The following is a 24251-nucleotide window of genomic DNA, read 5'->3' as shown; positions in this document are numbered from 1 at the left end:
ACTTGCTATTAAGAGATGGTGAATGAATACTAACCTTGTGGCCATCCTTGCAAGAAAAACAAAGACTGATAAGGCTGATGCAATCATATATGTTTTAAATTGTCAGAAATATGAAAAGACCACCGGTGCGTTACTTTGTCTCTTAGTACTGTCTTACTTATCCAGTCTGTCTGTGGCTCAAATATAACATATAATATATATAATGTATACAAATATAACATTATAATGATCATAATAATAATACATTTTATCTACTTTTCAAAACAAAGTTACAAAGAGCTGTAAACATTTCAGAATGGCAAAAAAAAATAAAATCAGACAATTAAAATGCAATAAAATACCCAGCAATAATATGAGATAATAAACAACAACAACAATAATAATAATAATAATAATAATGATAATAATAAAACAGATAAGACACGTTGGAAATAAATCTGTGCTAGGCTTAATAAAAACATTTTTTTCAAAAGATATGTTTTGAGAAGTGATTCGAAAGATGTCACTGATTCTGCAGTTTGAGCTCCTCAGACAGGAAGTTCAGGGGTTCTGACCTTAGGAACAGACAGCAGAGCCCTATCTCAGGATCCGAGGCAGCACTGAGTCTCACAGGGGAGTAAAAATAAAGCAATATAACCGGGAGCTTTAAAGAGGTACTGCACACTAAAACGGGTTTTTTGAGCTGTGAACCGAATAATATGACTGCACTTTGCTGAAACACATCAATGCTGACATTAATATTGACAGTGACATAATATTGAGGGCTAAAACATCATCAGCTAAACAAAAAGAATAATATATATGGAGCAAGAGTGTGTTCCTATATTCTCAATATTGATTCTTACCAAATTTTAGAAAATCTGCATTTCATGGGTTGAAAATGCTTCAAACATGCCACCTACTGTTTTAAATCACACTGAACCTTGCAAGACCAATGCTGACATAGAGTCGACTGTTTGGGACTAATTTATGTCTTAACATTTATTTTAAACAGAGATAGGTGGACCACCTCACCGGCCTCCACTTTGCATGAGAGTCTGTGGAACTGCTCTCTTTTTCAAATGTATACTAATTGAGATGCATCGGGAGTTTATGCTAGTTTTTGCTAACCCTCTGCTTAATGTTTTTTCTATTTTGGTGCAATGGTTCAGATTAATACAGATGTGAGTAGTGTTCAGTTAGTTGCAATCTCCAACCTCACCACTAGATGCCACTAAATCCTACATACTAGCACTTTTAAATAGCCAGGCACTGTAGTTTTAAACAGGAGCATACAGCATTTGTTGGGGAATATTTTCAGCAGCACAATAGTGTGCATGGAACATGGTGAAGCTCACCGATGGCACAGAGTAGTAATCTAATATGAGGCTTTGGCTGATTTAATTAGCTGGGACAATTCATTGTCATGACGATAACCTTCCTAATCCTAACCATGTACATTTATTAGCCTAAACTTGTTGTGTCTTTGTCCTATACCAGCGGGCTGTCAGAGCAGCAATCATTTCAAGATGCTTTGACAAAAAAAATTGTTTTACATTGAAAAACAAATTGTCAGATGATGTTTTTCAATGTGTGTGAATTTATCTAACTAGAAATGCCTTGTGTGTGTTACATAATGGAAATAGTTGAGCTAAATCTGTACAGGGGACTGACATGCATTTTGAAAATGGCCGCTGGTTAAATCATTTGAAAGAGCAGCATATCTCTATTACAACTAAGAGAGAAGTAACCTTTTACATCGATGCAGAGAGAGAGCAGTTTAGCACGAGGTTCATCTGTTTAACTCCGACTGAGGATCTGCTGGGAAAGTGGGTCTAAAATCCTTCAGGGATTGGCCACAAAACACTGCAGCGAGCCCATTGTAAAGATGTCACACATTTGATGCGCTCAGTGACGGCAGAAGTCCCTGGGGTTCAGACACATGCGAAAATAGTTCTGCTGTGATTGACGGGCTGAAATACAACCAGGGATTTTCATTGAGAGCTGTGATTCATTTATTTAAGTAAGCGATCACCCTGTGACTGTGTATGAACTTTCACTAACAGTATGTACAGTTTTTAAAGACAAACACAGTCAGTGCAGCCGGCTGTATCACATGTGGCTTTCAGAGTTTATGAGGACACGTAAACATGCCAAACAAATAGTAATCTGCTGATGCAAGGAAATGGAAGTCACATGAAGCCTAATGACCTTGTCAGCTGCCACAGGGACGGGTTGATTGACAGGCCTTTCTCTTTGACAGCTGCCTCCCTACACGGCAGCTGAAGCAAAAGAATGGCTTTCCTGGATTGTAACAAGACATATCCCAGCATATTTCATCATCACGGGGGGAGTTTTGAGGATGTTAGGACAGTCTACAAGTTGTCAGTGTGGACCGGTCACCACTCACGTCACAGGAAACATACTTTTGTGTTTTGACAGGCCAAAGACAGATCACAGCTATTACAGGAGCCACAGGTCAGCTCCTCCTAGTCATATCTGCTACATCTAAGGCCAGGGTGTTAGTTATGCTTTAACCCAGCCATACATCATCAGCTATGTTTTGATTTCTCTCCCTTCAGCTTGGAGCAGGCTGATCTTTTAGTGTTTTAGTTCAGGCCCGTAAGCACAAATAATCTGCCAAGATGACGGCTGTAGTTTCGAGCAGTTCAAACGTCAATCACACAGATTTCTCAAATGGGATTTTCCAGCACTTAGGCATTCTCAAATATCTTGGCATGAGACTGTTTTGTCATGTCCACAGCTGCACACCACACATCGTCACTAATGTGTCCCTGACACAAGCTCAGGGGTCAAGAGGTCCAGCTGAGAGATGCCTTGAAAAGATGACATCATTAGTTCAGTGCCACTGGGCAGCGTGATGGCAGTCAGAGGGCATGCGGGGTGGCGCTGCAGGGTGGAAGGACAAAAATAACACGAGTGTAAATTTCTGCCTCCTCCTATCAGCTGACGGAGGCATTCTACGTTGTCCATCTAGCCCTTTGCTATCACGTCGCGTTTGGCAGCCGACACTGAGCCTGATCTCACCAAATAAATTTGGTTGTGTCCAAGAGGGGTGTTAGAATCCAAGGTTAACAGTGTTTACGTTGGCAGCTTCATGAAATATGTGCTTCTGTTTCAAGTCTGTCCAAAGGAAGATGAAATTAGACAGGCTACTCTGCGTAGGGGCACTCAGACTGAATGCGTAATTTCATTCAAAGGCACATTAACTTTGAGTCAGCTAATGAAAGAGATGGAAACACAGAGACAGAGACAATTTCAATTGGTGCAAGTTGAAGCGGGCGGAGATAGTTGCCACGGAGATAAGTCCTGTGAGCATGAGGTGTGACTTCTGCGTCACTGATTTTTTTTAATTTAGCATTCCTCCCACCTCTCCTCAGTGTATCTCAGTCCTTCGTTCCTGCTACGTCAGACCATCATGTTTCAGCATCCAGCACCCCCACTGCCTCCCACCGTCACCAAGGAGACGTAGGTGGGGGCTTTGCCTGTTTTCCTTTTTCCAAGATCACCGTCAAAGTCATGGCTTTGCATGTGATGAGTGGTGGAAAATATTTCTGACTGTCACCAAAGAAATCTTCCTCTTGTTCACAGCTAGTCAGCAAGTGTAAGGATGTTCTGTCAGCACATGCCACTCTGAGTGCAGATACACACACACACACACACACACACACACACACACACACACACACACACACACACACACACACACACACAGTTGAGGAGAGTGATGACATTTGAGCTTTGTGTGGCATGTCACCAGTTCCCTAAATCAACCATGGAAGATTTTGAGGTGATGGATGGATTTGTGGTGACATTTAGAGATTTGGAGCTTCAATTAGTAGATGGGTCTTACATGCGTTTGTTGAGGAGCACACACACACACACACACACACAAACACACATACACACACACACACACACACACACACACACACACACACACACACACACACACAATTGCATGCATAAATACATATATTCATGTCCTCCCCTGCTGTCCTGTGCTGTTGTTGAGTTGCGCAAGAAACATTAATATCACATGACCTTGTAGGTTATGATTAAAATGGGTTTCTATAGTTATGGTCAGTTATCATTGCTTTTAGTTTATTTTTCCTTATTAAAATTAAATCAGATAATTATCTTTAATAAAATTATGTAGGTTTTGTAAAACTGCATGTATGTTTGGACAGCTGGTTTTAGGCAGCTAAACTTTATGGGGATGCACTTTTCTGACCTATATTGGTATTGACCTTATTAAGCATTTAATTATCCAGAAGTGACCAAACCACAACATAGTTTTCTGTTTTCATTTGCTGTGGCAAGCTCACGTTGATACGTAGAACTGCTGCTCATACTTCACCAGTGTTTCTCACAGTAGTCCATTTAGTTTCTCTAAAATCATATACAAGCAAAGACGTTGCATGTTATTAATGGCAAACACTGCAAAGAGCTGCATTGTGTTGGTTTGGGTATGTGAGGAAAAAAGTGAGTTGATGAAGAGATGCAGAAGCATTTATTTAAACTCATTAAGCTGAATTTGACAAAGTAAAATTTCAAAAATCGTATGAACCTTAGACATTGAGGAGGATCAATTAGTTCCACACAGAGGGGTTTACAGATTTGTGGTGAAAGTAAGATCATTGACACTGGATTGGTGTTCAGTATTGGCAGACGCCCTGAGTTTAGATATCAGTATCTAGTGAGAAACAGTCAAACTTAAGTGTTTATATCCTAACTGCAGATGAGGCAGATTTTCAAACACAAGCAAGATTGCAACGCTGCATTTTAATGTCTAAACCTTTAAAAAATCATGACCATCCACAAAACATGCTGATTACGAATGCACAAACATGCACCGTGTCAGAAAATGTCAAAACACACGTTACAAGGACAGGACGGCAAACAAAGGACACAGGACAGGAAGGGACGCAGCAGAGAGCCTCATTAAGAGATAAGTCAGTGAACTACACGGGCGGAGACGCTGCACATGACAGGACACGAAATGTCTAACCCCTACTGCTCCCTCCTCTAAAAGTCCTCATGATTTGAACTCCAATGAAGAAAAAACTGAGTTCAGGGAGACAAATGTCCCCATCAATTCTCCTCCAATCTAATGGATGTCTCCAAGGGAGCCACAGCAAGGAGTTTCGCAATCACTCATGCTTCCCTCCCTTATCATTCACAACACCTTCCTGCCTGGCAAATGTCAGCGTGTCATAGCCTAACCAGACTCTGCAGTGCATGTGTGTGCAATGTGTGTTGTGTGTGACCAAGTGAGTGAGTGAGTGAGTGAGTAGGGGGCATTAAGACATCTGAGTGTGAGATGGATTGAAGAGGTGATGTGGAGGCAGCAGGGTAGCGAGGGTAGAGGGGACAGCTACCGTGAAACGTTTCCCTCTACCCGCATTAGTCAAAGCAATTCAATCTATCACCCTCCTCTCCACTCCACACCCCCTCCACTCAGTTGTCATTCTGCCCTGAAGACTGTGATGGATGGACTCCACTTGCTGTTTATTCCAACTCCATGAAAGAAGTAGTCCTGGGTAGAAATGCCTTGGACAAATTTCCGAATTGTTTGTCACATGGAGTGCCGGGCGGGTGGGGTTTAGCACTTCAGCACATTTCAGAAAAACACATTTAAAAGTCAGTATCTGGTTTTTATATTGTCAAGTAGATAGAAATAAATATGATTTTGTCTATGTTTAACATGTTTTTGAAACTTAAAATTCACAATTATTTGCAAATACTTAACTTTAAGATGTCAAAGTGGATTCAGCGAAACAGATATGTGACTGTTAACAGACTGGTTGTCGTAAAAGACTATGTATGCTGCTAAATAAAGGTGGCTACAATCAATATGTTTGTAAAATGTAAAGGAAAGTTAATAGAAAACAGGGCCTAACTACTGTACTTGTATCGAAATAGAGAGCAATCACGTATAAATATTTCGTTATATTGATTTTTAGCTACATGTTACCAAGATAACAAAATAACCTTCACTTTTCAACAAATTGTAGCACAAATGTCAAGATTTGTATTGACCGATACATCTTGACCGAGGCCAACCACCTCTCCTGAAGCAAAGGCCACCTGCGTCAGCATCATAAAGAATTTATACATTTCTATGAGATAAAACGGTAACCTTCAGGGGGAAAAAAGTTTGTCTATTTCACAAATACCATACTTTCAATGAGTATGACTATTGTTTGGGCAGTCTACTAACTCACTGATCACAAGACAAGATTTCTCTTACCACGTCTGACTTTATAGTTATTGTACAATTTATTTCTCAATAAGGGTATGCACAAGTATAGCATTATGTATGTCATACACAAATATATATATCAGTCTCTTGCTCCGCTTTTATGCATTACACACACTGTGAACGCACCAATGTAATTGAGACTCAAGTTGCCACAGATATCACTCTCACATACAAAAACCATCCAAGGCCTTCCAGACAGTCAGTAAATAATATCCTGCACATCATCTCATGATGACACTCATCTGTAGTCAATCATGAACAGATGGGACGGTGTGACTGCCATGTTAATAATGTCCTCCAATCAATCATTTGAGGAACCGCAGTGATAACGGCGTGTGTAATGTCACATGGGAGGAGATTAAAGGTGAGCTATGACCTTTCCTGGATTACACACAGACCCAATAATCTGCTGAGAGTTGAGGACACACCTCGCTGCATCTTAAAATATTCCTCCAGTGTCTCCACCTGACCGGAGAGAGAAAAGAGGGGGAAGATATTACCTTGCTGCTACTGACATTTATCAGCCTGCTTTGACTGATGTCCCATATGCCTCCTGTTTCTCCTTGAAGCCAATTTCAGTTTCATTTTGTTTGTTGACAAATTTCATCAGCTCAGACAAGACAACAGTGGATAAGCTGTGAAGTTGTCTGTTTAAACCATTCAGGTAGAAATGTTCACACTCTCTTTGCTCGCTTTCACAAAATAGAGGAAAATTACAAGTTGTCTAGACAGGCGAAGACCTTGGAGGGGAATTTGTCCTCCGGAGCGTGACATTGGTTGACCAGTTGTCCAACACTGCCCCCATGTGGTGAAAACTGTTGATTGTACAGTACAATGTCATTTGTTACAGTTTTACCTTTTTGTTTCCCTTTCAGTAGCTTTAATATCATCCTGTTTCAAATGACAGTATCATATATGTTATGTATTGTTCCAAATCTTCCCAGAGGCTATATATTTTCTATAAGTAAAATATTCACACAAGACTGGTGCTCTTTTTGGCTGCACCATTCCATGAGAAGGAAATATTCAGAATGTTTTTGACTTCACTTTCTACTCACTCCTCCAAATTCAATCTGACATTTTTGGTATCAACGGAAAGTTTTGGATGTCTACTACAATTTAAAATAAAGTTCTGTGGGTTTGAACCATGTTTAGCTGCACAGCATGATAATGTCTGACCCACAAGCAGGCTGTTGCTTGTTAAGAGTTTCAAGGAAACACTGTCTAGACCTTAGAGGGACCAAAACAATTTTCTTAACGTCTTGATGTATGTTTACTTGGTTGACTATCATCCCACAGCAGGTGTTTACACTGGATTTTGGCTTGAAGTGAATCACGCTTTTAGCCTACACATTTAGCCAACAGTTTCTGGCCTGATAGAAATTGTGTGTTTGGGCATGAAAAGTTACAGTGTTGGCAGAAGTTTGGTCTCACCAACTGCTTTCTAAATCTTTGCTAAAATTGAGCCACACTGACAGCCACATAAATGACCTGGTCTTCCTCATAGTTTCTGCGAGGAACGGCCACATGTTCAAAGGTTGTTTAAAGAGTTCCGAAGGACAAATGTATCTTTGTTTTCCCCGAATCTGTTGAGTGTCTAGTGAAGAAAGTCGATTTCCAACTCTTGAAATGGTTGTCTATTTTTTTCCAGGAAGGCCGCAGAAAGAACGAATGAAGAGAAAAAAGCCTCAAGGCACTCATGTAAATTATTCACCCTGCTGGATTTCCTTCAACAAGCCATGGACTGCCTTTGAGGGGGAAATCCCCAGAATGTCTGAATGGAAGACGGCTGCCAAACAAAGTGAAATGTTTTATATCAAGGGAGGATATATCCCCCTTCGAGCAACTGAACAAAATACTAACTTCCAGCAGGCAACACACTCCAAAATTCCTGTGGTGCATGTGTGGATTGACTCCTGACTGACCAAACTGTATTATTAGATATAGCATTTGCTGACTGCTTTATGTCTCCAAATGAGGATGGAATATATTTCAAGGACCTCCTTGTTCTTAGGCTAGACACAGTACTAGTACTTAGAAGATTAAATGTAATTGAAAAGTTGTTTAAGTCTAATTGTGTCCACCTACAATGCTGCAATGTGAAAAGGTTGTAAGAAAGAAAAGCCTTAAACCTTTTCTGTTATTATTTTTATAGGGACAGTTTGTTATAGTAACACTTATAGTGATTGTGAGGGCCACTTGATGCAAACCCTAGTTAGCAAGGGGTGGGTTGAAATCCAGGGAAGCTGACTTCTTCTATATAACAGTGGGCTTACTGAACAATCAGAGAGGGCAACTGAATACCTACCAAGTCCGTGCTTCTGTTCTGCTGATTGTGACTTCAGAGTTCCCTCTGGAGAAAACAAGAAAGCATAACCCTTTGAGAACCATATTTTATTTATTGGCTGGTGCCATTAGAAGATTTCTTCTTTCTTGTCTTTACTTTTTCTTTTGAACTTTGGATCTTTATTTATCTCAAAGGACTGAGATTGACTCATTATTATTTTTTTTGTGCCTTTCTGTTGTGATCTGTGTTAACATGTATATTGTGGATTATGAGCGCCTTTGTTTACTTTGTTTAAGGAACTTTTGTGTTGACTTGGGTGCCCTCTGTGGACAAAAGCAGGGGAGTGTTTCCTGGAATGAAGACTACATTTCCCATGTGCACCACCGCTGCCAAAAGATATTGATCTGGCTAGTGTGTGCATTTGTTTTGGTAGCAAGTAAAATAGAGATGCAATGTTCATCTTGAATGACCGACCAAGGTTGACTTGAGTTTTAGTCTGTGCTCTATCGCTGTCACTTTTAGCTTTTTTTGCTTGCGGGCAATTCCTTTTTTTTTCTCTTTGCTGATCCTGCCCCAGTGTCAGCCACAGCAAAAAAAAAAATTCTCTCAATAAAACTTTCCTCCTGCTTCCTTTTAACTGGCCAACGTAGCACTCACTGCAAAACTTTGCCTGGGAAAATGTCAACTTTGTCTCTTTCCCTCTGCGTGCCATGAATCGTTTTATCTGATTTTACGGGGAAAATCAGACCGGTGACAGACATATAAAAATAACTGTATATATAGTTAATCTAATCATAGATAGTCTGTTTGCTCATGGTTTGTATAGAGGCATTCACTTGTAACTGTTTTGTAACCACTGAAAACGTCTTGTAGCTGCTTTAAAGGTGTTGTGTAGATGTTAGTTTTTAGTTGTAGTAATTGTTGTATCTTAGTACAGTTGAAGACTCTCCTTCATCTAGCTGTCAGTCACCTGTTTACAGACCGACAGGTTACCTTCATTGGATGGATTGCTTATTTTACAACTGTGGATTGAAAAATCTTTATATTTGGATATAGTATTTCCCCATACTGCTAAATATCTCTAAACAAGTATCTAGTTGCATCTCTTGAGAAACTGATTGCCAAAATAAAATCCCAAAAGGAATCATACTTACTCAGCAAAAATCCATCAAATTAAACATGTGCTGGAGCTGTTTTGTTGATTACATTTAATCTTTTCCATAACCACTTCTCCCATCAACCATCGAGGCTCGGGAGTCTGCGGTTCTTCATTCTAGCAGCTGATTTTACTTGCACACATTCAGCCGCAGAGGAACGTGTAATCACTGAAACCTGCTGTTGTGTTGATTGGATGGAATGAAAAACTTGTTGACTCTCGCGTCTCAATACACTCAGCACATGGTGATGAACAACTGCAGTACCCCTGCCTATGGAGAAGAAAAAAACTACTTCTGCATTTTTACTTCTTGATGTTTGCAATATACAGTATCAGGGGTGTGAACCAGAGGGGTGTAAGTGATATTTTAGCAGAAAATTAGTTATATATATGAAAATACATATTGCCAAAAAGGTAGATGTGAATTCTAAACCAATCTAGAGTTATTATTCAAAAACCAAAATACCTAAAACTGAACACACTTAACTAATTGGGGCTAAAGGGGCATAAGTGCACTTAAAATATTTTATAAAAAGTATATTGTCATCAACGTGTTTATGACATTTTAATGTTGAATTAGATAAACAAAGTCTGAACACAGTGGTCTTCTTTTTTTGGCTCTCCTGTAAAGTCAAATTCACTTACAACCTTCTGGTTCTTACCCCTTGATATAGGATTTGAATTTTGTTTATTGTATAAATCAATCTTATTTTATTCAGTGATGAATGATGAATCTGTTTCTCTATATCTCTATATTTCAGTATTGTTATTTCCGTCTTATCTACATAAAACGTCTATGGGACTTTTTTCTTATCTGAGTGTCTAAGGATAGGGACTGTTATATGCTGTTAAGATGTTAAAGCTGTGTGATTTTGTGCTACATACATAAAACTACTAAAGCTACTTACTTAAAATTGTAACTTCAAAGCACATTAGATATAATGTAATACTGTATCTTCACCACTAGATGGTGATCAAGATCAATTATTTCAAAAGCTTCCAAGACTTGCTCAGATTCTTGAACTGCACAAACAGAATTTGAATATTGTCTTTTAAATTTAAATACAAATGTCGTTGGGGTGTATATTCCCATATAGATCAGGCAGATGCCCCCCATTGCCTCAAATGCTTTGCGCCCTCCTGCTGCTGGAGGCAGAGATGGAGCTCAGCCTAAAACCCAATGAGCATTTCACTGCGAGAGGGGGAAGATATCCCCTTTGGTTCTGCCAGACATGATGTGGCATATGTGGGTTGTGTAACTCAAGTTGAAGGGAATTAAAAAGAAAAAGAGTTCAGGGACTCTAAAAGCGGTCACAGAGAGGTCACATGTCTCTCTGCATCGCAGTGAAAATGTTCAATCCACGCTTTGATGTTTGTGTTCTGCAGCCAGATAAGTTTTATGATAATACAGTCCAGAAAATCTACTGAGTGTGACTGTGTCATTGCGTGTTTCACAGACAGGTTATTTGTGTGCCTTATTGTGTCAGGGTGTGTCTTTTACTGTGTGTCCTCTGGGTCTTAAAACATCTAAAATCCAGCAAATTTGAATTTTAGGACTTAAAGGTCCTGGGTGTATCATTGAGGAGGCTCTATTGACAGAGATTGAATATAATATCCATAGATATGTTTTCATTAGTGTATAATCACCTGAATATAGGAATAGGAATATTCAACTGCAACTTCATTGTTAGATACCACTAAATCCTACACACTAGTCACTAGTTAAATATGATGAAAGATTTCTATGGATCATGCTGTAACAAATACAAAACGAAACAGACATGGAACCACTACCAAATTTTCTTCATATCCATTTTTTAGTAGGGACCTAAAATAGGTCTTAAATTCCATTCATAATGGTCTTAAAAGGGTAAATTAAATTAAATTAAATTTAACCTGCAGAAACTTTTTACACATGAATATTCATATTAATCAGTAATTAAAATCTGTTTGTTTGCAGTTACCTTGGCATATAAATACTCTTCATCTGCAGTGTAACATTAAGGAATCCGGACACATTTTCCTGGAGGTTTCTGAGGACAGAACTTGGCAACTTCTTATCATTAACACCAATAACAAAGCTGCTGTCTGTCCATGAATGATGGCTTCTGTTGAAAAGTTGCTCAGAGTTCCTTGCCAAGCTAGAACAGTGTGGATCAAACATGGTTTTTATTTACAACCAAGGTCCCTGCAAGGTCCACATTAACCTCTCAGTCTTATTTACTGTACCTGCTGGGCTGTATTAAGCAGAGCCTGAGTCCAGTTAGAGTTGGATGTAATTCTCCGTACCCTTAGCCCAGATGTCCAGATTTCTTGGACGCACTAATTCATCAATCCAGGCAAAGGGTCTTTTAGCAGTCTGTGCTGCATTAGCCACTGTCTCGTAACTCTCTTAAAATCTGGCTCCTGGGGTCGAACTTTTGAGCTTCTTGCCAATTAAGGGCAGTTGTATGGTAAGCAGATCCGTTCCTCCTGTGCCCGGAGGAATCACTATGTCTTATTTCATTCTGATTCCACTTTCCATCATGTTTCGAGAGCCGGATATGATGGAAATGGCTTGAGACAGTTCTGACCCATTTGGAGGTCTTTCTACACAACATGAGCCGGTGAACCCTTCCTCGCTCACTCACATTGGCCTTAATGTCATCGGTGGCCACATACAGTTTTTCATCTCACAGCTACCATTATGGAAAATTTGCAGTGACCTCCTGCCTCCCAGACTGTCTGGAGAATGAGGACATTTGCTTGAACACCGTCAGACAGAACAGCAGCTACCAACCTGGTGGAAGGTCGTCAAACCTGAAAAACATACCATAATAGGCAGAATTATGGTAGTACTGTTTACTATACCTATGTTGCTGCCATTTTCTAATAGGGCATACTCCTTGTTTGTTTATTAGTTGTTTGCTTAATGTCTGTGAGTTAATGACTTATACATAGTTTTATATAGGAGTTTACTTATGTAAATAAGAATGTATTAATGCCTCATAAATCGGTAATAAGGCTTTCGTATGGATAACTTTTTGGTTTGCCAGAAATAAATAAACAATGTTGGTTGGTAATTCTCCTCCAGCATAACTTTTAATTGTTTTGTCTTTTTAGCTGCTTTTTAATTAATTAGAAATAGCCAAACAACCACTTAACTTCTAGAAAAGCGCTACAGGCCATCTGGACTAAAGTCCATCTATTAACAATTTATTAACATTTCCAACTGCTGACTTTATGGTTTATTAGGAAGTGAGAAACCCATAAATCTTCATTATTATTGAATTGCTCATTTCGGGGTTGTTTGGTCCAGATGCTCTGCAGCCGTTTTTCAGATGTGGTAAAATTCATAGAAAATGAGTGATTGGTTCACCACCAATTACTTCTATTTTACTTCAAACAGTATTTTGATGATGTATTTCTAAATAATCATTCCAACTCAGTATTTTTGATGATTTATATGTTTAATTTGCTTTAGAGGATTACGTAGTTCTTCATAGGTGGTGGGTGGAATTTTTTAAGAGTCTTGGGCTTGTAAAACACTTTGAGGAATCCAATTGGATACGTTTAATGATACAAGACATTTTGCAAATCATGGATGGAGTATGGCTGTTAGCTGAATATGTAATTGCACATTGTAAAATGACGATGCTATTAAACTTTTAAATGAAGAGAAATAAAAACCATGTATTTTGTGACATTTTAATTGAAATGGCATTTCTTTAAAAGAAAGCAAAAACAGCATTTAAATTCAACCATAAATAAAGCAGGCTATGTGGGTAACCTTTCTGCCAAACAGTATCAACATGCTGCTGAAACTCTGTTAGCCTTCAGTTACTAATGACAATAAGTTGGTATCTGTCTTCAGATACAATCCTATGAATTTTTTTTTTTAATCTAATTTATTCTTAAATTTAAAAAAATTAAATGTCGGACCTCTGCCATTAGCAGTAATGGTCAGATCTTGTACTTAGGTAAACGTAGCATTACTAAAATTAAAAAGTACAAGTTACAAGTAAAAGTAAAAGGATTGGCAACAAAATATACTTAAAGTACCAAATGTAGAAGAACTGAAACTACTCGGAATAATGTTTATAACATTATTGGTTTGCAAGTGATGCATTCATGTGTACATCACTTTACTATACAAGTTGGTAAAGCCAATTTAAACTATTATATATATATATATATATATATATATATATATATATATATATATATATATATATATATATATTAAACGCTGGTTTAATTTCCCCCTGGGGATCAATTAAGTTAGCTCTTAATGTAATAACATTACATCATAATTTATTAATTACATTAAAAAAGTTACAATAGCATATAAAGCAGCAGGAAATGAAAATAATCCAGTAAAGTACAAATACCTTAAAACTGTACTTAAGTACAGTATTTGAGTAAATATACTTAGTTACTTTCCACCACTGACCATAATCCACCAGGATGCCTCAAACACGGAATCACCTTCGCTAGTATGACCATTGATTTTATATTGTTATTTGTTTATACTCTTCAGGGCAGGATGAGATGGACTGTAGCAATGAATTATGGGACGCATGCAGAAGAGATGGCACCTCTACGAATCCCTCTTCCACACTCAACCGTCATATTACAAAAAGTCTCTGCCTACCTTCCCCCAACATAAGCACACCTTTTATCAGACATGTTCTCCAAATGAGAAGATGAGTTTGGAGCTTCTGAAAACTCACTGTTGCTACTGTTTGACATTTAATCAGTCACATAACACTCTCTAATCTCCCTCACACACTCTTTTCCTCCCCCAGTTGTACATTATGACCCTCAGAGCTCAGATGACAAGCCTCTCCCAGTTTGTTCCCATGCTCGGGCCGTGCTGGGCCCCGAGTCATCAAGGTGTAAGAAGGTGGGGAGACTTATGGGTGGTCGGGACTAGAAGTAGAAAGGGTTTGGTGTGCCAGCGGGGTCCTTCCTCCACTGAACTCCTGAACCCCTCCTTTCCTGCTCATAGAGTAAGCCGTTTAACACACGCGCCATTCTCCGCCGGGTCAGGCTGAGGTCTCCAGCCTTTCACACGTTGGCTGCTAATGAGGTTTCAAAATCTCAGAGCAAGGTGAAGGGAGTCTGACCTCCACTCGAGAAACTGAGCTGTGGAGAGACGGCAGCACTGTTGGTCAAATCACTTCTGACATAAAACCACAGAACAATGTGCAGGAGTCTGGCTCTGGGGGATACACTGAGAGAAGTGAGGCTCGCTCAAACGCTCAATTTGACCAAAAAATTATTTGCAGCGCAGATTTGGTGAGTCTAATATGATGCATGCTACACATGGTGTGGCATTTATGGATTCTGATGAAATTCATGTTTGTAATTCATTAAATTATTTACTCAAGAAATGTGTAAGCTGTAGCCTACATTTTTGAAACATTGTGTACTGAGCTAGAGGAATGGCCTGTTGATTGATCTTTAAAAGCCTAATTTGAATGCTAGATGGAAACAAATGTCCTGCTTATAATAGTTGTAATACTATTAAGTTTTTTTTAATTAATTTTGATACAAAAATTGACTGTCATATAAAGGCAGGGACCAGTAACTGCAGACGCAGTGGACTGGGTTTAAAGTTTTCAAATTCTCTCAGATAGCCATGCCTTCATTTTATTCCCTAAGACTGATTATTCCCCCCCCCACTAGAACCTGCATAATACCTAAAAAAAGAAGTTACTGCACTTTCACTTCGGACAATCCTCAGAAAATACATAAAAATCTGCTTTATTGTCCATTTTAACTAGTTTGTTAAAACTAAAATGAACTAATAAAATGAAAGTTTTCTTGTTTACAGAATGGGATATAAATTACAATTTAATAATTTTATTTTCATAATTTAAATATGTTAAATAAAGTTGAATTCCATTAGAGTAAAAGCTAAAATGGTAGCTACTGTCACTAGCTCAGAAACCAACTGAGATCCACTGAGGCAGTTAGCTTCAGCAGGAATTTAGCTATTGGATTGATTGAGCCTCATTAAAGTTATCTGGAATCACTAACTCATTTCACCATGATGTCATTTCATCAAAATCAAAGACATTTACAGGTAAACTCTTAGCTTTAATTGAGACTAGTCATACCCCTTGCGTTTATCTATTTCTCTGTGGGAAATAAGTGCTACATTGATTTATAGTCTAGAGATTTTCAAAAAAAGTGAGTGAGGCTTATAGCTTCCACATCTGTATTGTAGTTCCTCCAAATATTGGAGTTGCTGTTTTCACAGAAATTATACATTTCATAGGTTAATTTTATATTGTAGAACAGTCAAAAACGTAAATTCTGTTTTTGACCAATTATGCGGTTTGCTGCATTTTGCCCATTACTAATAATAATATGTACATTTTACCTCTTATAATAAAATGAATTCCAGTCATCAGTAACATGATCATCTTCAAGTGCTTTAAAATTAAATCATAAAATATGTTTCAACTAATTCACATTTTTGTTTAACATTTAATTATTTATTGTTACCAAATATTAGTTTTACGCAAAACATTATGCTCATGTTTATTCACCATTGTAAAATATACGGCCCGAATCGCCACTGTAACAAGAAAATAAAAGATTAAAAAACATGAACACGTTTTGAATGACCAAATAATGAACAAACTACTCTTCACTGTTTTATAACAGATCTTATTTTTTATTGAGGAGAGTCAAGTTGGGCTTTCCATTTTTAGAAAATAAACCAATGACAATATTACAAATAATGAAATTGTTACATCATTCACAGGGTTACAGTCAATATACATTTATACAGAAATACAGGATGTCCCACATCAGTCACAGTGGTCTGAACCGGCACTGGTCTATAATGTGGGCTTAAAGGACCGGGGAACTCGTGATGATCCCCCGCCTGTACTAGCCAACAGCCAGAGTGGGAGTGGGAGGGGGAGGCGGGTAACAGAGGGTAGCAGGGTCATATAGGGGAACACAGGTGGCAGGGTGCCGTAGTGGTATGAAAGTTTGTCCAACAGAGGGAAAGACACAGGCTTGTTCTGAGCAGCAGCCAGCGTTTGTCCATCAGCAGCCTGCTGACGTGTCCCGAACACTGGAGCTCTGCCTGCTGCAACATTCACAGACTATCTGCACCTGAAAATGTCAATCCAACAAGCTACATTTGACCACCACAGCAGCAGAGGGCGCTCTGGTGCTTCGTGCTGCATCCATTAAACAGGAGCCATTTTCTGTCCTCCACAACAGGAGGCAGACCTCTCACTCTGACCATACTGTAGTTGGGCAGCGTTCAAACGCAGCCCAGTGGGTACAACCTGGCACAGCTCGTGTTTATGCACACTATCATGTAACAGTAACACTGAGACTTAACGGTTTTCCTCCGTCCTTCAAAAATTGGCACACGGTGAGGGCAGGACTGAGTGGTTTTTACTTTGCTTCACAGATGTAAAAGGAGAAAGTACAGTATGTTTTGCTGAAAGCTGCTGTAGGCAAACGTTGTGTGAAACCATCACAACCACGCTGCATCTACTTCAATTTCCAGAGGAAAACTGTAAAAAGTTTTATAACTTGAGAAGCTGGAGTCTGCATGTGTAGATGGCATATTTTTGGTGCTGTAAAAATTTACAATAAAACTACATCTGAAAAGTTAAATAATACATATTGTTTCTGGAAAGTGAACAGTAGAAAACAACTGCTTTAAAGGGGAAATAAGCAAGTGAATTAAACATAAAGGACACAAATACCGTTCTGTATATACAAATCTTGACTTGACATACAGTAGATTTAAATTTCCCAGTGATCCGATATTCAGATATATCCGACACTTCTGTACTGTGAAAAATATTTACGGAAATGGAAAAGAATTTCACTTAAATTAAATATTTTGTTTTTCAGTTTCAGAGAGGTGATAAAAGAATTATCACCACATAAAATGTATTTTAGAAATATGCCCTCCATAAAAACTGTGCCAGATGAATTAGTAACTTTGTTTCTATACATTTTTCAACAGTCTAGAATTTGGATATCAGGGTTTTTTTCACAGCTTGGGCTTTGGTGTAAAGAAAGCAGCCAGTCTGCTGTTGAAAAGGAAGGCAAAATCATTTGAAACACTTGACATAAGTGCGTCAATTTCTTCTTCCACTATCATTGCTCAGCTTGAACTGTAACAATACGTCTCTTTTGTGCCATCAAAATCATAAGATACATAAATACTTCATGCAGTGCTTTCAAACACTCCACATTCAATCAAAGGGTCTTCTTAAACTCCTTTAGACGAAATGGAAAACAACTAACCCCTCAGAAGGAGTTCTACAAAAAGTATTCTCTGAGCGGCAAGAAAATACTGACAGTATGCAACATAAAGTCAACTTCAGCACTATTTAATGTCTAGCAATAAGAATGTCTGCCCACCCTGTTTAAGGAAGTTCATCCAAGCAAAGTTCAAGGATAATTGCTTGATTAATAACTCAAAGTCTTGGCAGCATCCATGGACAAGCATCTGAATGAGCTTTAATGGGGCCGCAGCAGAAACTCACCAGCCTTGTGTATACTTTAGATTAATTTCTCAAACAACATTAAGTGTTTTTCCTGACGACGGAATATTTGCAGCACCATGAGAAGACGTACAGCCTCACAACATAAAACTGATGAGCTGTTAAGTATTGAGAAATGGAAAAGGAAGACAGTCTAAAGCTCAGTTAAAAAGCAAACTGCATGTTGGCATCGGTGGCATTTAGGTCACAGCATCACTTCTCACTCGCCTCTTTGCTATGACTAACAGCTCATGATTCTCCTCCTCCAGTTTCATATGTTATAAAAGCTTCCAGGGAAATATTCGTTCTGATGTGTTGCACTGAAAATAACCAAGGAGAGGATTATGGAGCAGAAAGAGAATAAAAATCCCTCCACTCGTGGTCTTAAATTCTCTGGACAGCCTGGGATAATGAAAGGTAAGATGACAGGGGTGCAATAACTGAGGTTTCTCACTTTCTTTACCCAGAGCTTTGGTGCTAAAGCTGTCTGCAGTGACGCCACAAAAACTCAGGTCAAGTCTGAGAATTTGGTACCAACAAACATGGCAGCACTGTCCATCCGGTCTGGAGGAATCTTTTTTTTTTTTTCACATACACAGAGGCATGCAGCATCAGGACAAGACAAGACACAACTGCCCCACTGATGAGTGTCAGTTCGCCTGCTGCTGTTGGTTCTTTTTAAACTCGCCGAGACAAAACCAGACAACTGCTGAACGCCGACTGTGTGGAGATCAGTGGGAGCGGCAGACAGGTGGCTGACAGGCATGTATGTGATCAAGGGGAGAGAGAGGGAATCAGTGCCTGGACAGAGCGGCTGTGATCCGGGTGCGGCCCACCCCGCTGTGACCGGACACATCTTACCGATGGCTCACAGCTGGACGTCCATGTCTGGCTGTCAGGTCTCGGAGCGGAGCCCAGCACTGCTGATATCATTTAGTGGCTGTATACATAAACCCACAGCTGATTCACCATCTCCAGGGGATCATTGCATTGCTATGAACTCCATCTTTCCCCTCACAACCCTCACGCCAGGTTACAGATAACAACACAAACGATGACTGACAGCTCTGTACTCATCAGACAGTATTGTTCACAGGAAACCATACAATAAATGCATATACTGTCTATAAAATGAAATCAAAACCTGTTACAGGGAAATGCCGTTTATCTACATGGTTTTGTGCACCAACATGATTCATGTTTAAAAATAAATTTCTAAGCATTGATGGAAGATTCAGAGTGTTTGTTGGAGTCAGTCGACTCAGTGCAGAAAAAAAAAAAACTAAAAGTGATATTAATAACAATTCAATAATATCCATACAGAAATTGCAAAAATATAACACGCTGCATTTTTGTTTTAAATTCAACAAACGCCTGATTGTAAAGTCTATATAAAGTGTGTGAGTGTGTGTGTGTGTGTGTGTGTGTGTGTGTGTGTGTGTGTGTGTGTGTCGCGTGTAAAATAACCATGTGTGGTATCAAAACTTTAATATTTTAAACATAAACATGTCTTTTCAAAAAGAAAAACTGGAAGAAGAAGAAACACTGAATATAATGCAGCCACATTATAATCTGTAAAGTGTGTCAAATCCAAGCTCTTACCAAACAGAGTTCTAGTAATTGCAGCAAATCAAAGCACTGTGAAATTAACCACTCACTCAGCATGCTATCAAACACGAGTCCCAACGGGAGCCACTGCTTCTTTGTGCATGTGGTATGCACGTGCAATATGTGCACAGACGGCATTGGAGATGAACAACGTGAAGGAGGATGCTATAACAGGACATACTGTGTGGACTCTGATGTAAACAGTAGAACCTGTTTCTTTTTGTGTGAACCTATGTAGGAAGTTGTTGGCTGTTTTTTTTCTCCACAAACTATTATTGTTTCACAGAATAAGAAAAGAAACTGATTGTGACAACAACTTAAACCCTCCCTGCGGTCAGTTCTTCTGCTCCTGAACTGACCGATCGTAACTGTTTCTGAGTCATCGCGTTGTGGCAGGTCAAGTGCATCTGATATGTACAGTACAGGATCATGATTGGGGTGCAAAAAGGGAAGAGTTCTATTTGGCAAGCTGTGAGTATTTCACTGTGAAAGAAAAAAAAAACTTTTTTTGTTTATAGTGAGAGGAAGCATGGTGAGACGGAATCTTCATCACAAAATTTCACACAATATAGAAAATTACTTGCAATGAGAAAAAAAAATGTTTTTTTTCTTTTTCTTGAGTGTTGATTTCACTGTGAAGGTGTTTTTGACATCAGTCTATGCCAAAATGTGTCCATTTCATGGTTTTTTAATTTTTTTTCTCTCCTGGGGAAACAGTTGGGAGTGCACGTCGGGTCCCTTAGTCTCCTCTGCAGTTTGCCTTTTAGAGGGCCACAGAGAACTCTGTGTTTCCTCATGATGTCCAAAATTAAAAACAGCAAAGACATTATCCACACCTTGTTGAGGATGGCCTCGTCTCCTCAACTCCTCTTTTTCTTTTTCTTTTTTTTTTTTTTTGGCCCTTTTAAAGGGTAGCTTTCCTACTCAGTTCGTCTAGTGTACAACCTTATATCATCTATAAATTTAGATAAACTCCGTGCCTTTTCTCAGTTTTTTCTTTTTTTTCTTTAAAAAATTCTTTACAAAATTATCAGAACAAACAAACCAAAAAAATAAATGTTCAACATCAAATGAAAATTGGTGGAAGATTGAAAAATGTGTTGCTGGTCATTTCTAACCTCCCATGTTTCAAGCTCCAAAGGTGGGTTGGCTGTGGGCCCTCTGACGCCTCATTACACGGACTTTTGTTTCCACGACTCTCCACAGCTGATCCCAAGGATGGAGGGAGAGTCAGGGTGAGTGGATAAGAGGAGGAGAGAGGGAAGTGGAGAGGGGAACAGGGAATGAATGGTAGTCTGGTGGGAAGACCAGACAGACTGTAACGCGAAAAAACATCCACTCCATCCTCCACACCCAGAGCCCTGCATCCCAAACGACTTTTTTTTCCCCCTCTGCTCCGCTCCGGAGGGTCAAACCTCCACTGACTGAATCTGGTTCATCTGTGCCCGCATCATCTGGACGCTGTTGAGGATCTTCTTTTGATGGCCTGCTAACGTCACACCAACCCTCAGGATGTCCCTGTCAGGAGAGACAGAAGCAGATGTCAGACTAATCTTACCACAGACTATAAACAGTTCTGAAGAATCTCTCTGTCTTTCCGTCTCTATCTATCTATCTATCTATCTATCTATCTATCTATCTATCTATCTATCTATCTATCTATCTATCTATCTATCTATCTATCTACAACATAACATATGGAGGCATGACAAAAGGGCAAGCAGAAGAGAAACACAGTATTCACGGTATATAAAAACTGAAATGACAGTAAAGTAACAGGCATGAAACATTGTCATTTTCCAGAGAAACAGCTGCGTGTGCATCCATCTCTGAGGCCAGAGAGCTTATATAATCACATAAGAATGTTTGAATGCCACTTTAGGGTATTTTTCTGTGACTGACTAACTTCCTGACTGATGTGGTGAACCCCTCCCATCTCATACCACCAAAACAAATGCCAAGAATTACAAATTCACAACATCTCAACTCAACTCAAGTATATTGCAGACACAACATTCATTGCAGAGGTCATGTGTTTTTTAAAAATTCCAAAATAAACAGGAAGTTCCACTTTGTATCCAGGCAGTGGCATCAGCTCCAAACATGATAATTTACTCAGTGTTTATCGAACTGTTTCTTATTCACAAGACAATGAAATTACTCTCTCCTGATTCTGAATCTCAACAGTAATCATGCTTATTGAATTACACATTACCATCTGTTTTGTTCAAGAATTGAAGCTCATCATCTCTGCGGGTTAATCTCTGGCTCGTGATACTGTTATCCGTAGCTGACAGGAAATGATTTTATCTGTTTCTCCACGGGTGGCATTCTTAACATGATCTTGTCTGTCAAGATGATTTTTCTCGATTTCTCCTACCCCATATTACGATACCTCCTCTCAATCCTTAAACTGAGGTCAAAAACAGGCCTGTTAAACACATGGCAGAGAATAAAGGGCACTGTTATGGCTCCCAGCTATTGTGTCCACTGTTCAGCCTCGCAACTGCAGTATTACGATCTGCTAATTACATGCAGAACAGCTGACGTCTTTTATAGCGGGCCAGAAGCAGAGTCTGGTGCTCATTCAGGTTTTGGGGATATACAGGGCTCAATAAACCGGACTCATGATATCGTTTTCCTTATGCTTCTTATCCCAGAATGGCAGAAATCATCAGCACTTACTCCATGGTCATCTGGGACACCACATCAAATGTAGAATAGTCAGCGTTGGCAAAATTGTCTTTGTATTGGCCCATCTTGATGGCATCCAGCCACTCGTCCACAGTGCTGAAGCTGGAGAAGTCTGGGATGCTGCGGTCCAGGAGAGGGAGATGAACACTAAGGGGGACACAAGCAGGAGCCATTAGGAATAATGATAATAAAAAGTGGCAGGCCTAACATCATAGTCAACCCAGACCACCTGCGTATGATTCAAACATGAATTATTACATTACATTTTCAAAAGGCTAGACAGAACTTAGAGAATTCCACTGGCCTCATCCATGAACCAATATTTTCCAAACTGATTCTTCATAAAGTGTATTTTCCAAATGAAGTGATAGGCTTCAGGGAGCCAATATATCCACTCAGTGTCTGTGGAAAATCTGGCCCTCGGTCCTGCACTCCACCACAAATGAAAGTACAGACAGGGATAATGGAAATCAGTAAACCCTGGCTCTCAAAGGAAACTAACACCCAGAGCAGAAACGCTTCAAAATGTTTTGTTTTGAAAATTGCACAACTGCTTCAATCCAGGTTTTCGCCCAAAGCGTTCGTGGGAAGGATTTGATCTATCAAACCAAAAGGCTTTAATTTACATAACCGCTCGGCGCCAGGAGAAACAAGAGACACTGTGTTCGGAAAAAAGTGAACCGTGCCATGGATGGCACTGCAGCAGGAGTATGAATTTCCTGTTAGGAAGAGGAAAGCCTTTACATTGAGAGACAATCAGATGCATAATATTGTTCTAGATGTTATCCACATCAATGTGAAATGATGCTAAAACCAAAGGCCTGTCTTGTGGGATGCCTACAGGGACGAGATAAAACACACATGCAGATACCGCACACAGAGTGAAGGGCATAGAAAGGAAAAGAGAAGAATATACACTTAACACTAGTCTACAGCATGTGTTATGGCTAGCATCACTGGCAGACAATGCAAAGACAAATAAATCACATAAAACAAATTTAATTTAAATCAACAGCCTTCCTGCCACTCACCCTGAAGATAACGGGGTCATGGCCTTCAGTGTGTTGGGATTGCGGATCATCTTGTCAAGGTTGTTGACGATCTGACTGAACTTGGGCCGATTGTTGCGGTCCTTTTGCCAGCAGTCCAACATGAGCTGGTGCAGCGCACTTGGGCAGTCCATGGGTGGGGGAAGCCGGTAGTCCTGCTCTATGGCATTGATGACCTGCAGGGGGAGACACAGATCTCTAAGGGTTGCTATGAGGCTCTACAAAAAAGGAGATCGATTGATGGAGAAGAGAGAGTGTGCGATCCAGTTGTGGAAGAAGTACTCAGATCCTTTACTTAAATAGAAGTACCAATACAACAGTGAAAAAGCTTTGCATAACAAGTAGAAGTCCTGCATTAAAAATTCTACACCTAAAAGCATTTGCAAACAATTGTGACCTTTTACATATCAAAAGTAAAAGTACTTGTTATGCAACAATGGCCCTTGTGACTGATATATTATTGTATATTAGATTATTAGATTCTTAATAGTGATGTATCAAAGCACCAGTAGCATTTTACTGTTGATACAGAGCTCTAAATACTTTATATACATTCAGATTGCTTACACAATAAATCAGAAGAAAGTTTTTTCAAGATTTATTTGAACTTTTCACTAAGCTTTGCTTGTTCTGTAGAAAATATTATATAAACACTTTTATTCTCTTCAAATGAAAGCAT

At 39.2% G+C, this 24251-nt stretch overlaps 1 protein-coding gene across 4 annotated transcripts in view; it reads right to left on the bottom strand.

Moving 5' to 3' along the window:
* Window positions 1-16347: 16347 nt before the first annotated feature.
* The window catches only part of ephb2b (eph receptor B2b), a 117863-nt gene continuing 109959 nt past the window's right edge, over window positions 16348-24251 (bottom strand). For all 4 annotated transcript variants that reach the window (XM_051414624.1, XM_051414626.1, XM_051414625.1 and 1 more), the window contains exons 14-16: window positions 23555-23748; window positions 22515-22670; window positions 16348-21347 (exon numbers count right to left, since the gene is read on the bottom strand). In XM_051414624.1, coding sequence (XP_051270584.1) covers window positions 21239-21347; window positions 22515-22670; window positions 23555-23748 — 459 coding nt within the window. In that variant the 3' untranslated portion in view covers window positions 16348-21238. The remainder of the gene's footprint in view (window positions 21348-22514; window positions 22671-23554; window positions 23749-24251) is intronic.

The sequence above is a fragment of the Dicentrarchus labrax genome, unplaced genomic scaffold, assembly GCF_905237075.1.
Source record: "Dicentrarchus labrax unplaced genomic scaffold, dlabrax2021, whole genome shotgun sequence".
NCBI lineage: Eukaryota > Metazoa > Chordata > Actinopteri > Moronidae > Dicentrarchus > Dicentrarchus labrax.
The sequence above is the reverse complement of the archived record's forward strand: the minus strand, read 5'-3'. Positions and strand labels throughout refer to the sequence as shown.